Source organism: Capricornis sumatraensis, chromosome 8 (assembly GCF_032405125.1).
Source record: "Capricornis sumatraensis isolate serow.1 chromosome 8, serow.2, whole genome shotgun sequence".
Classification (NCBI taxonomy): Eukaryota; Metazoa; Chordata; class Mammalia; order Artiodactyla; family Bovidae; genus Capricornis; species Capricornis sumatraensis.
The window spans coordinates 78,320,235-78,332,950 of NC_091076.1; the positions used below are offsets into that span (position 1 = coordinate 78,320,235).

General features: G+C 44.6%; 1 protein-coding gene across 5 annotated transcripts in view; it reads left to right on the forward strand.

Moving 5' to 3' along the window:
• Positions 1-12,716, forward strand: part of NDEL1 (nudE neurodevelopment protein 1 like 1) — a 52,803-nt gene that overhangs the window by 36,948 nt on the left and 3,139 nt on the right. For 2 of the 5 annotated variants that reach the window (XM_068975814.1, XM_068975815.1), the window contains exons 8-9: positions 2,605-2,756; positions 9,392-11,003. In XM_068975814.1, coding sequence (XP_068831915.1) covers positions 2,605-2,756; positions 9,392-9,485 — 246 coding nt within the window. In that variant the 3' untranslated portion in view covers positions 9,486-11,003. Of the gene's footprint in view, positions 1-2,604; positions 2,757-6,050; positions 6,086-9,391; positions 11,008-12,716 lie in introns of those variants that run through there. The other 3 variants (XM_068975817.1, XM_068975813.1, XM_068975816.1) reach the window with 3 other exon arrangements.

Here is a 12,716-nt window from a genome sequence, read left to right on the forward strand (position 1 = left end):
GTTTCCTCTGTGTAATGTGCAATATGTGCTGGATGAAGCATAAGCTGGAATCAAAATTGCCGGGAGAAATATCGATAACCTCAGATACACAGAAAGTGAAGAACTAAAGAGCCTCTTGTTGAAAGTGAAAGAGGAGAGTGAAAAAGCTGGCTGGAAACAGTGGCTGACTTTATTTTTTTGGGCTCCAAAATCACTGCAGATGGTGACTGCAGCCATGAAATTAAAAGACTCTTACTCCCTGGAAGGAAAGTTACGACCAACCTAGACAGCATAGTGAAAAGCAGAGACATTACTTTGTCAGCAAAGGTCCGTCTAGTCAAGGCTATGGTTTTTCCAGTAGTCATGTATGGGTGTGAGAGTTGGACTATAAAGAAAGCTGAGCGCAGAAGAATTGATGCTTTTGAACTGTGGTGTTGGGGAAGACTCTGGAGAGTCCTTTGAACTGCAAGGAGATCCAACCAGTCCATCCTAAAGGAAATCAGTCCTGAATATTCATTGGAAGAACTGATGCTGAGTCTGAAGCTCCTATACTTTGGCCACCTGATGTGAAGAACTGACTCATTTGAAAAGACCCTGATGCTGGGAAAGATTGAAGGTGGGAGAAGGGGAAGACAGAGGATGAGATGGCTGGATGGCATCACTGACTCAATGGACATGAGTTTGAGTGAACTCCAGGAGTTGGTGATGGACAGGGAGGCCTGGCGTGCTGTGGTTCATGGGGTCGCAAAGAATCGGACACGACTGAGCGACAGAAGTGAACTGAATGTGTGATATATATAAACGTTAGATATACATACTTTATATCTAACATTTGTTTATTACACATTACACAATTTTTTAACCTTAAAAGCAAAAATAAAAGCCGTTATTCTTTCCTTCTACCCTGTGTCCCTCTTTAACTTTCAGTTTGTCTCTTTCCTTCCCAGCCAAGCTTCTGAGAGCTTGTCTCCATGTATTTATTGTTAATATTTGTGACGGCATACTTGCTCCCCAGCTAGCCTTGTCTGTGTTCTTGTTTCCCGCTCACTCCACTCAAGTTGCTCATTGATGATTTCAGCGCTGTCAAATCCAGTGAATGCTGCTCTATCCTCATTTTACTTGAACGTTCAATACTGACTTTTTTTTTTTGAAATGCCTACTTTCCTCTGCTCTTCTGATGATGTGTCATGTCTGCCTTGCGTCTTCCTGCCCATTCCTCTTTGTCATCTTGTTGCCCTTTCATCTGCCTGCCCTTTCAGTATTGACTTTTACTCAGAGTAGTTCTGACCTTAATTTTCTGATTATCTCCTTCACAGCCATGATTTAATCTCCTACTTGGTGTGGATATTGTCTTAAATCTGATTTCTAGGCCATTGTTTTTGAGTGCCAGGCCCAGTACTTGTATTAGGTTGTCTCACTGTTGCCTCAGATACAACTTGTACCTATTATATGATAGATCCTCATCTAATATCTGAATGAATGTTTTGAATATAGGAAATTAATGGCTCTCAATTTTTACTGTGTATGTGTCTGTTTAATAAGATGCTGAAAAAATGCTTATTTAGAGCTTATCCAACCTCTTTTCCTTCTTTTGTTATTTTACTGAGTCATGGTGTTGTTTTAGGAAAGGAAAAGAGAAGGAATTTTCAGTCTGTTTTTGTTGCTGTTTCTTAATAGCTTTTATTGAAATTATGGGAGGATGGTTCTCAGAGTGAAATATTTTAGCTGTGGATTTAATTTACCAGTGCATTCCAAATCCCTTAGTGTCAAGGATAATAGGATTGGAGTGTTCTTTGCCCTTTTTTTCCCTCATGGATTATAATCCCCTTCCTTCTCTCTCTCTCTTTTGCAAGGAGAGGGGTTTGATTTGGCAAAGTGTTTGTGGGAAGGGGGAGTTAGTGATACTTGTGTGTGATGGAAATTGATGGGAAACTTCTCTTTGTGTCACCTGTTGGTTTGTAGAGGCTGGCACTGGCCAGGTGTTGTGGTGACAGGTGCTAAGCAGGCACTCAATTTAGAGGTAAATGCTAAAGGGCTGGTGTCATTTTCAAATGAATTATTTAATTATAGGTAGAGGGTATAGACATTTTACAGTGTGCTCTCAGAAGCAGAATAGAATTTAACTTCACATGAGGCATTGTAAATGCACTTATCCATTCTGATACACTAGAAACTAACGTGAAGCCCTGAAGAAAGAATTGGCCGCTTTAAAAAGTCCTCAGTTGATGTTTTTGCGTTTTTTGTAATGTTTGCTTCCAAAACATATGCACACATCCAACCAGCCAACCAGCAGTCCAGAGGTCAGAGGGAAAACAGTGGATTAGGGCCAAGGGACCTGGGATCCATCTCTATCTACTGTGCCACGTTTCTCTTAGTTGTAAGATGAGGATTATATCTGTATCCCTCAATAATACCGAGAGGGATAAATATTCTGAGTTCATTAGAAAGGGAGCCAGCGTGAATATCCCTTCTTCCTACTAGAAAGGTGATTGATAATGGCTTAAATAGCCACCATTACCAACTGAGAGAATAAAGTTTGAGTCTTGAAATAGAAACGGTTTGAAATGCAAATTTTTATGTGCAGCTACTATTTTGACAACCTAATCATTCCTTCTTCCTTTTTAGGCTTTAGAATCCAAATTAGCAGCTTGCAGGAATTTTGCAAAGGACCAAGCATCACGAAAATCCTATATTTCAGGGAATGTTAACTGTGGGGTGATGAATAGCAATGGCACGAAGTTCTCTCGATCAGGGCACACGTCTTTCTTCGACAAAGGGTAAGTTTTGGAAATTCTAAATGTTAATTTTTGGGTTAGTGAAGTTGCATATTATTGAGTTTATTGAACTTCGAAAAGATAAACTCAGTTTGATAACTCTACCTGAATGAGGTGTTATCATTCAGATCTTAGGGGATGTGAAGTCTGTTATTGTCTTCTAGTCCCCATGGAGTCTGTTGCCCTGGGAACCCTGACTCTGAAGCTTCTGTCCTGGGAAGCAGACTCTGAAAGGCAGCCAGGGATTAAAGATGAATATGATATGGTCTTTGTGTTTTCTCAAGGTGCTTTCAGGATAGTAGACTGTCTTGGCAAATATTTGCTAAGAGTAGAAGAGAACATGGTGATCACATGATGTGTGAACTCTTCAACAAACCTTCTGTCTGAAGATTTTAGAAAAAATATAAGACCACTGGATCAAGTACAGTTTAGGACATAAGAAGTTTTGTAGGATGTAAAGATATTTTGGGGGGAATTGAGAATTAAAAAATTGTCATAAGATTAAAGCAGCAATACATTATTAATGCAAAAAAATTTTTGGTGCAGAATATATAAAGTAAAAATACATGTCATCTGTTTTCACACTATTTTTGCATCTTTACAGTTATTCATGTATTCATCTATACAGTTAAGCACGTAAAATCATCTTATGCATCTGCTCTGCTTTTAAAAACTTAAGAGATACCTTAAATACTGCTTGCAACATGCCTATGGTGACTGATACTGCCAGTAGCTTTCCGTGTCAGTACATATTGTTCTGCTTCAATTAAAGGAAAAAAACCACAAAACACTGCATGGTTATACTGTTGTATGGGTGTGCCTTGGTCTAGGTAACTGGTTAGAGCCTATGGTCTGGAATGCTGACCTTGGGACTTAAGGTGGCTGGCAGTGGAGTTAGCTGAGGCACCAGTGGTCTGTGTCTCTGCTTTGAGTTAGAGGGGCCATAAGGTCCTTGTTCTGTGAAAGCAATATAGAAATCTTCCTAGTTACCTAAAGGAACTTGTATTTTCTGCTTTCCTCAGTGACGGTGGTACATTTGTAGAGAACCTGATTGTTTTAAATTTATTTTATACTGGACTATAGCCGAGTAACAGTGTTGTGATAGTTTTAGGTGGACAGCAAAGGGACTGGACCATACGTATACATACGCCCATTCTCCCCCAGAGGGGGACCTGATTTGATACGTAGGCGATACCATACGTATACATACGCCCATTCTCCCCCAGTGGGGGACCTGATTTGATACGTAGTAGATACCATACGTATACATATGCCCATTCTCCCCCAGTGGGGGACCTGATTTGATACATAGTAGATACCATACGTATACATACGCCCATTCTCCCCCTGTGGGGGACCTGATTTGATATGTAGTCCACTCTTTAAAGCTTTTTGTTGTTCGTCCTTGTGGAGTGGAGTATTCTGGTTTCTCTTTCTCCCTCAAGAATTCTACCTCAAAGTACGTGTATTTCATTAGGGAGCATATTCTCAAATAATATATAAATCAGGGCTTTCTTTATACACATTCCATTAAAAGCCCATTCTAATATGTCAACATATAAATCAGAGTTTTATTCTAACCATTGGGGCTCCCCAGTGGTGGTAGGAATAAAATTAATATTCCTTAGGTTTAGGAGTTTCAGGCAGCCTTGAGGAGTGCCATTTTTATACTATAATGGAAAGTGTGAAATAAAAAGGTAGATATATTTACATTAGAAGTGGCATTTTCCCAGAACAATACAGCGAAAGTTTAAGGAAGTCTTCCTGAGTGTTGGAAATAGTGCCTAATGATTTTTCCTGGAGCTTATAGCTACTTCTAAACAGTAGTTATTCGTCTGTCTGGAATATTTCTTATGGGCCATAGGCCCCTTGTGATGTAAGAAGAGGCAAAACTGTAAATAGATTGATCTGGCAGATGCCTTTGCAAAAAAATAGTCCTTAGAACAGTCATGACGAAGGAGGCATAATATCATCAGTTCAGGCTCACCATTCTGTCTTCTTACCAGGGCAGTGATTGCCCAGAGAGGAACCCAGTCTAGGCAGATGGCAGAGGATTCAGGGTCACCTGAAACCAGGAGGGGGCCCTGGGCACTGTGACAGAGCCTCTGAAGATCCTAGGTGTAGGATAGGCTTTATGTCCTGAACTGAACCTGGAAATATGCTTCTTGATAGAAATAGATACAGATGGTGTTTAGGATTGTGGAGGACCTGATTAAATAGTACAGATTTTTAATTTTACTCTATTAACAATAAATATTTTTTGTGGACTGGCCTTTTCTTAAGTGTTGAGTTGGTATGGTAAACAAATGGTATATGCACACTCAAATATGAACCTATTATTGCTCGAGTTGTGTGTCTCTAGTTGCCGTCTTCCTGAGGATAACTCTTATGTGGGTTTTGCAGTGTTCTTACTTCCTTGATCCTTTGCTTTGATTTTGGCTTCTTTCTGGCCTGCCTGGCTTTTTACCTCTGGCCTTCCTTCCTGCTGACCTAGCCACTAGATAAAAACCATGATGGCTTATACCTGCTGCAAAAGGAAGGGGTAAATATCCCCAGTCCCAAAGCCATTATTGCATCTAACTGGTTGAAAGAAAAAGTGCCAGTTCTGGTAGAAGCGTAGCTTGCAGTTTCAGCATGAGAAGAAGCTTTTCATTGGAGAAAAAGCCTTTGGCTCCAGAAGTTGCCTGGCATGCCTCTCACTCCTAAGGAGTCTGTCTGTGGCACTGTTAACTGTAGTTTTCCTGACGCTCCTAGAAGCCCACAGAAACGTTGTTTGGGAGAGTTGGTTTGCATGCGTGTGCAAGTATGTGAGTGTACGTGTATGCACTGTGCCCTCTTGCCTCCCACAGAATCCTCAGATGGGGTGAGTCTTGACCACATAAACATAAAGCCTTCTTGTTATATATTGCTTTATGGGTTCTGAAACTACAGTGTAAGTTCTGGTTAGTGGAGGGCTTCTTGGAGTCAGGATTTTATCTAGTCTGTGTTGATGTCACCAGTTCCTAAAATGTGGGTCGCTGGGCCTGTTTCTCCATGTTGCTTTGCTTCCTCCAACCTGTACCAGCTGTTCACATCACTCGTCCATAAAGACACTAGTTCACAGGTAGCACAGCTACTTGAGTTCCCCCAAAGATGTTCTTTTTCCTCCATAGCTTTTGTTTAGTTTCTTCTGCCCTAATTTTGTAAGCCAGCGTGATTTCTTTCAGGCTGTTTGTAGGTGAGCATAGACAAATTTTAGGGCATAGTGTGAAAATAGTATTTTATTACTGTTTAATGTTTTTTCCTTTTTTTTATTAGGCAAGAAAAAGTCATATTTCCCACGTTGTTCATGGGTAACTGAATTTGTTTGCTGTGCTCTTTCGTTCTTAATCATGGTGTGTGGTGGAAAACGCATTCACGTTAACAAACGGGTTTACTAACTGCATGGGGCTGACTCTGCTTTAACCAGCTTCCAGCCCATGAGTGAACTTACAAGTTCTTGTTTGGTTTGACTGTGTACATTATTTCTAGTTCAGCTGTGCAAACAAAAACAAGCAATTGGTAGTGGTCCCGGGGCGGTTGTGAATGGGCTGATGTACTCCTGTACAGGGTGCTGTAGAGAGGACACCAGCAGTCTGGGGTGGGGGTCAGGGTCACTGCCAGGCTCTGGGACCACATTTGACTGCCTCCATGGGCCTGGGGTGCTTCCTGTTACCCGTGTCTTCTGTTTTCTCAGCACTGGTGATAGTGGATTCTTGCTGTGTGGGGCCTCACCTCTGTGCTTATGCTTGTGTTCCTCAGGAAAGTGGAGTGGTAGCTGGGGACGTGTGTGTAAAATCTACGTTCCTTTTGAGGAACGTATGTTTCAGTTGCAGAGCCTGGGCTGAGGACTGGAGCTACGCTGGGCTTCCATTTCTCCTTCTAACTGGATGGACGGGTCTGGAGGTGGCCTGTCTCCTCTCCTGAACTAGCTGTAGCGCCTCTGTTCCTTTTCTCTCCTGCCCTCTCAGGTGAACTGTTCTTGCTCTGGCAGATTTAGTCCCCAGGCTTTATCTATATTGTGTTAATTTTATTGTCCTCCCGACCAGCTTCTGAACCCTTCTTTTAGTTCTTCTGTTGGCCATTTACAACTGACCTTCATTCCTTGTCTTAGCTGGGTTTTCTATTTTTCAGACTCTTACACTAGATTTTCATGGTAAGATCATGAAATTTCATAGCTTCTGGAATCCTTTTTACATAGATGATTCCCAGATCTGTATCTCCATCTTTGCCCATTCTTTCTCCGTTCGGTCCTGTGTTGTCCACTGGGACATTTCCCTTCGGTTTTTTGGCTGCTTCCTGAGGCCAAATGTGTTGAGTATGGAGGTGTTTCTTCTCTCAGAAACCTTTCCTCATTGCACACTTTTCAGTTCCCTCAAGGGACTTCACCAGACTGAGAATTCTCCCTCTGGGTTCAGCTTCCTTCTGGTCTTTTACTTACTACTTCTTAACTCAGAAGTCCTAGTGAGAACCCTGCTGGACTGTTGTTCTCTCTTCCACCCAACTTTCAGAGTCAGAATTCCCATTTCCAGCCACACAGGGAAGCTACTTACTTAGTTTCTTGGTTTCTTTTCATATTTTGGATTGCACTGTGTATTTTTCCTATTAGAGCTGACCTGCATTGGGAGCACCAAGTTGGTTGCTCATGGAGCTTCTCGGACGTCCTTGGGTGGGAGAAGGCTGGGAAAGGATGCTGGCCTGGGTATGCGGAGGCAGGTTGTGAGCCCAGGTCCCCAGTGACAGGCTCACGGGGTGAGCTTGGTGAACAGTGGACCTTCTGTTTTTATTTCCTTGGCAATATAACAGTGGGGATGAACTTGACATTCTTTAAAGGTCCATTGTGCTTGAAAATGCAGAAAGCTCAGTTCTAAACCTACATGTGGGGCCATCCTCAAATTTGCTGCTTTTGCCCGCCCTGTGGGACAGGGGTTAGGTTCTTCTCGGTACCCAGCAGTGCTTCCTTCTGCCAAGTTTTGGGGGCTGTCTAGCCATGCCTGCTGCCATGCTCTGACAGGCTGGGAATCTGATGGTCAGTGTTCAGGGCTGAAGCTCTTTGTGAGGCTGCCTAGTTCTTCCTGAGGTTCTAGGAGAGACAGGCATCGGGGCTCGGGGACCAAGCAAACAAATGACAGACAAATGGCTGCTTCTGCGAGCCTAACAATGGCATATAGAGTCTCTGTCCCCAGAAAAGAGGGACAGGCACTTAGTTTTGGCAGGATGGAGAGGGATGATTTCAAGTTTTCAAATGTGATGAAGCTCAAAGATCAGACCTCCCCAACCCAAAGAGAGAAGAGAAAATTCTGAGTGTGCATCACTGAGGTGGGGAGAGAGAACCCTTGTCAGAGGCCCTCCCATTGCTCTTGGCCTGTGTGGGAGGCTTGATTTCCAACTCAAAATCTACACTCAGGTTAGTTTCTTCAGATGTGCACTGTTTCTTCAGAGTAGTCAAGGGTCATTAGTCCAGTCTCTTTGCATGCCTGTTTCTCCATGAGATTACCCTCACCTCCGCAGTGTATGAAACCGTCATCTTGGTGGCGAATGTGTATCTGTGTTTTGTTTTGTTTCAGAGAATCTCTGTCCATGAGTCTATATATTCAACTCCCTGGACCCCTCAGATGAATAGGCCAGTGCGGACAGTGGTGGGCATGTGTGGGGCAGTTCAGCCCCTTACAGTTGGCTGCATCTCCCAGGCTGTGAATGAGACCCATTTCCCTAGGAAGTTTTTCAGTACGGAAGGGCTGCAGTGGCTTCCTGAGAGGGGTTCCAGGCCTTGCACGCACTCCCTCACGCCTTCCTGCGGCTGCACTGCCCGGTGGCTGGGGCGGGGCAGGGTCCTGGCTGCGGGCACTTGTGTGGGCGGGGCTGGTGTCTCCTGAGCCTGCAGAGAAGCGTCCCCATCTGGCTTGCTTGCTGAACCATCTAAAAAAGTTATTTTTCTCCCCCTTATTTAAGATATTCATGTACATTGTAAGAGATTTGGGAAACAAAAAAGTACAAAGTAGTAGATAAAATTTACCCACAACTCAGAGGGAAGAAAAGTAACTACTGTTAAATTTTGCTTTTATGATATATGTGAGTGTGTGTGTATGAGTGCCCGCATCCTCACACATTCTAGATTTAGTTCTGTGGATAGCAATGTCTAGCTATATAAGGGGTTATAGCCCAGAACGTATGCTGTTAATTTTTTTCTTCATATTGTTGAGCATATCCAGTTTGGTAACCTGCTGCTTTTTCCACCTAGCATTAATTGCATTCAGAATATTTCCCATGCTGTTAAGAACTCTGAAATGTATTTTTAAAGGCCGTGTAATATTTCACGGGTTGTACACTTTTTAGCTGGTTCTCTGCTGGTAGACATTTAACCTGCCCTGTTGGGAAGTGAGTCAGGGCTGCAGCCACCATGGCCAGTGTGATGAGGTTGCCGAGAAGAGAGTCATCCCATTGCTGTGGGACTGCGGGGTGCTCGATGCTGTGCTCTCCTTTGGGCCATCAGGATTCTCCTTGGGGCCAGGAAAAGGAATACTTGTAGAGAGCAGATGAATTATGCTGTGTGTCGAGTGATTTTAAATGACAGTCTCTTTCTCTTCCCCTTCCCTTCTCTGCTCTGGTCACCCCCACAGGGCAGTAAACGGCTTTGACCCGGCTCCTCCTCCTCCTGGTCTGGGCTCCTCGCGCCCGTCGTCAGCACCGGGTATGCTGCCACTCAGTGTGTGAGTGCCCGGCCTCCAGATGGGGGCTCCTGTCCCCCTCCAAGCACCAGGACACCCATGCCTCACCCCTCGGTGCCTGGGCCCAGCTCGTGCCCCTCCGCCCACCTCCCCACGGCTGGCAGAGGGCAGGCTGCATGCAGTGGCGGCTGCTGGGCCCAGTCCGGCCCCAGGACTCTGCGCGATATCAATACTGGCTATTTTCTCTTCTCGCCGTAGTGCCGTTGGTTTCACATGATTGCACTTTTGTGGGTCACAAGGTGATACATGCGTGTATTACTCGGTCACTGGATGCAGAAGTACCCATTCATCACAGCATCTCCTAGCCCCGCCCTGCTGTACCGATAGGATTTAGTTGTGTTTAGGACATTGCAGATCTTCTAGAAGTTCTTCCCCAAATCAGGTCAACTTGTGGTCTCCTCCTGAGCTCTCAGCCAAGCGTCTCCAGTGCTGATGATCATGTGTTCCCCCCACCCCCCAGGTTGGGCCTGTGGATGGTGAAGAGTCAGGAAGGCCACTGAACTAGGGAGCATTTTCTGCACCTTCTGGTTTTACTTTCTCAGTTATCATTCCGTAGATTTGCCTCCCCGAGCAGCCACAAAGGCCCGTCTGAGATAGCAGGAGCTTTGGGGCCTGGGTGCTCTCAGGGCTGGGCCCTGCCGTCTCCTCCACTGCCTCAGACTTGGGGGAGGGGGGGCGGCCGCCCTCTCAGCAGCTCTCTGGTCCTTCAGTGAAATGACATCTTCAGAGCGCTTTTGTTTTGTCTCCGGAGGGCCTGTCCCATTGTGTCAGGGTTGCGTGGCCTGATTCCAGGGGCTGGCTGGTGGCAGCTCCGGGGGGCAGACTGACCATAAGTGGTCCTCCCTGTGCATCCTTTGATTACTCTCATGCTGCATTTACTGTTTACATTTGTTTTATTGTACATAGGTTTGTAAACATTATTGCCTAAGATATTTGTATATAACTTGGGCTTTGTAGCTTTTATTTATTCAGAACTCATATGGCATGTTAAAGACTTATGATGGTGTCCTACTCCGGGCAGCTGTATAGGATCATCATGTGGTTAAAAAAAAATACTTCCCCTCAAAAAAATCTTTTAATGTGGAAACAATAAATTTCACAGAAAAAAAAAAAGGATTGAGGTTGCTTTATTGGGTTTCTGCCATCCTGCGAGAGAAGAGCCGGAGTGGAAGCCAGGTTCCAAGTTCACTTCTGTTCTGACACTGGACACAAGACGGACAGCAGCCACAGAACCAGGCATAGAAAATTCTTGTGGCCTCGTGATGTGTCTAATGTGCTGAGCGGATGTCATCATGCTGATTTTTATCTTTTTTTTTTTTTAATTGAAGTATGGTCCAATTTTACACAAATTATAGATAATACAGTATTGTGGTTCACAGTTTTTAAGTTATATTCCATTAATAGTTACTGTAGAATACAGGCTGTATTCCCTGTGTTGTACAATACGTCCTTGTAGCTAATTTATTCCTCAGGATGACTCTGGGTTCTGGTTTCTGCTCTTAGCTGTGATTTCCAGGAGCAGCCTGAGAATGGCCCTGGCCCTGTGTGGACCTCTGGGAGGAAGGGCCTGGACTTTGAAGGAGGCGACTTGCTAAGTCCTGGAGTAACTGCAGTGGGTCCAGGAGGCTGGTCCTCTTGTTGGGCTGCTTTTTACAAAACGTGCTGGTATTCTGGGATCAGAGGTTACTTGGGTCTGGGCTTCTCTCCTCATCCCTTGATGGAACTTAAGGAACAAGTAAACTCTGGGGGTCTGTACGACTGTGTCAGATTCTGAGCTCTGCTTACACAAAGAGCATAAACAGAATCGCTTTTGTCATTTTAAAACTATATGTAAATGAAAACTAAGTGATTCCAGTTTCTAAGTGAATAAACATTGAGGTGTAGGATACATTAAATTTTTTTTCTTCTGTCTGTCAGTTCGCCGGCAGGAATAGCTTCTCTGAGTTGTTCCTGGAGATTTTGTCATAAGCTGACCCACAAGAGATGCTCGCTCTTGTGTGTGTGTGTGCTCTGCCCAGCCCTGCTGGCTGAGAGTTGAGAACTCCAAGCCTCTCACTGACAGGCAGTCTCCCAGCTTCTCTCCCGGCCATCATGGAAGGGGCTGGATGAGGTCAGAGGTGTCAGACCTCCATCTCTATGCAGGAGCCCCACATCTAAAGCACAACACACAGAGCTGCTCTAGTTAAAGTGAAGATGAGTTCTGGAGCTTGAATCCTTGTCCCTGGCTCCCCAGCGACATCTCAGTTCCTCCCCAGCTGTGGACCCCTGGGATCATCTCACCAGACAGCTCTGTCAGTTGTTATTCAGGCAACGGCTGGGAGTGGTGCCTATGTGTTGTTCTTTGATGTCACCACTTTTGCTTTGGGTCCAGTGGAGCACAGGCCAGGTCCGTGAAAGCATGGTGGAGTAGGCTGCCTGCTCACTTTGTGGGGGTGGAGTGGGAACTCCCTTGAAGTTCTGGTTTTGTTACAACTGGAGCACCATTGGCATATGACCCCCTGAGGAAGCTGCTTGATTCCTTGGGCTTCTTTCAGCTTTCCAGGACTTCCTCCACTTACAGTGGGACAATGTTCTGATAAATCCATTCATTGTAAATTGACAATGCATTTACTACACCTAACCCCCTGACCATCACAGCTTAGCCCTGTCTACCTTAAACATGCTCAGAACATTTGAATTAGCCTACAATTGGGCAAAATCATCTAATACAAAGCCTGATAACAAGTGTTGACTGTTGTATATAATTGATTGAATACTGTACTGAAAGTGAAAAATGGAATGGTCGTCTGGGTGCAGAATGGCTGTCATCATGTCTATCATGTGGCTGACTGAGAAATGCCCTGCCAGTGTTGTGTGAGAGGATCGCACCGTGTATCGCTACCTGGGAGAAGATGAAAATCTAAAATTCAGTGTGGTTTCTATTGATTGTTTTGCTTTTACATCATGGTAGAGTCAAAAAATCTTTAAGTCAGACCATTGTAAGTCAGTGACCGTTTGTATCTGGCTCACGATGCTGCTTTGTACACGTTCACATAGAGCCTTTGCTTCCCGGTCTGAAAGATCTGTGTACTGTTTGCCTATCTAATCTCTGAGTGGGCCCTCCTCCTAGTGCTGCAGGATTGCCTGTGTGTGCAGCTCTCACTGAAACCTTCAGGAATGAGCCCTCCTCCGGGCTGGTTCCATGTGGTGGTCTCCCCTGCATGGGCGTGGAGGGGGT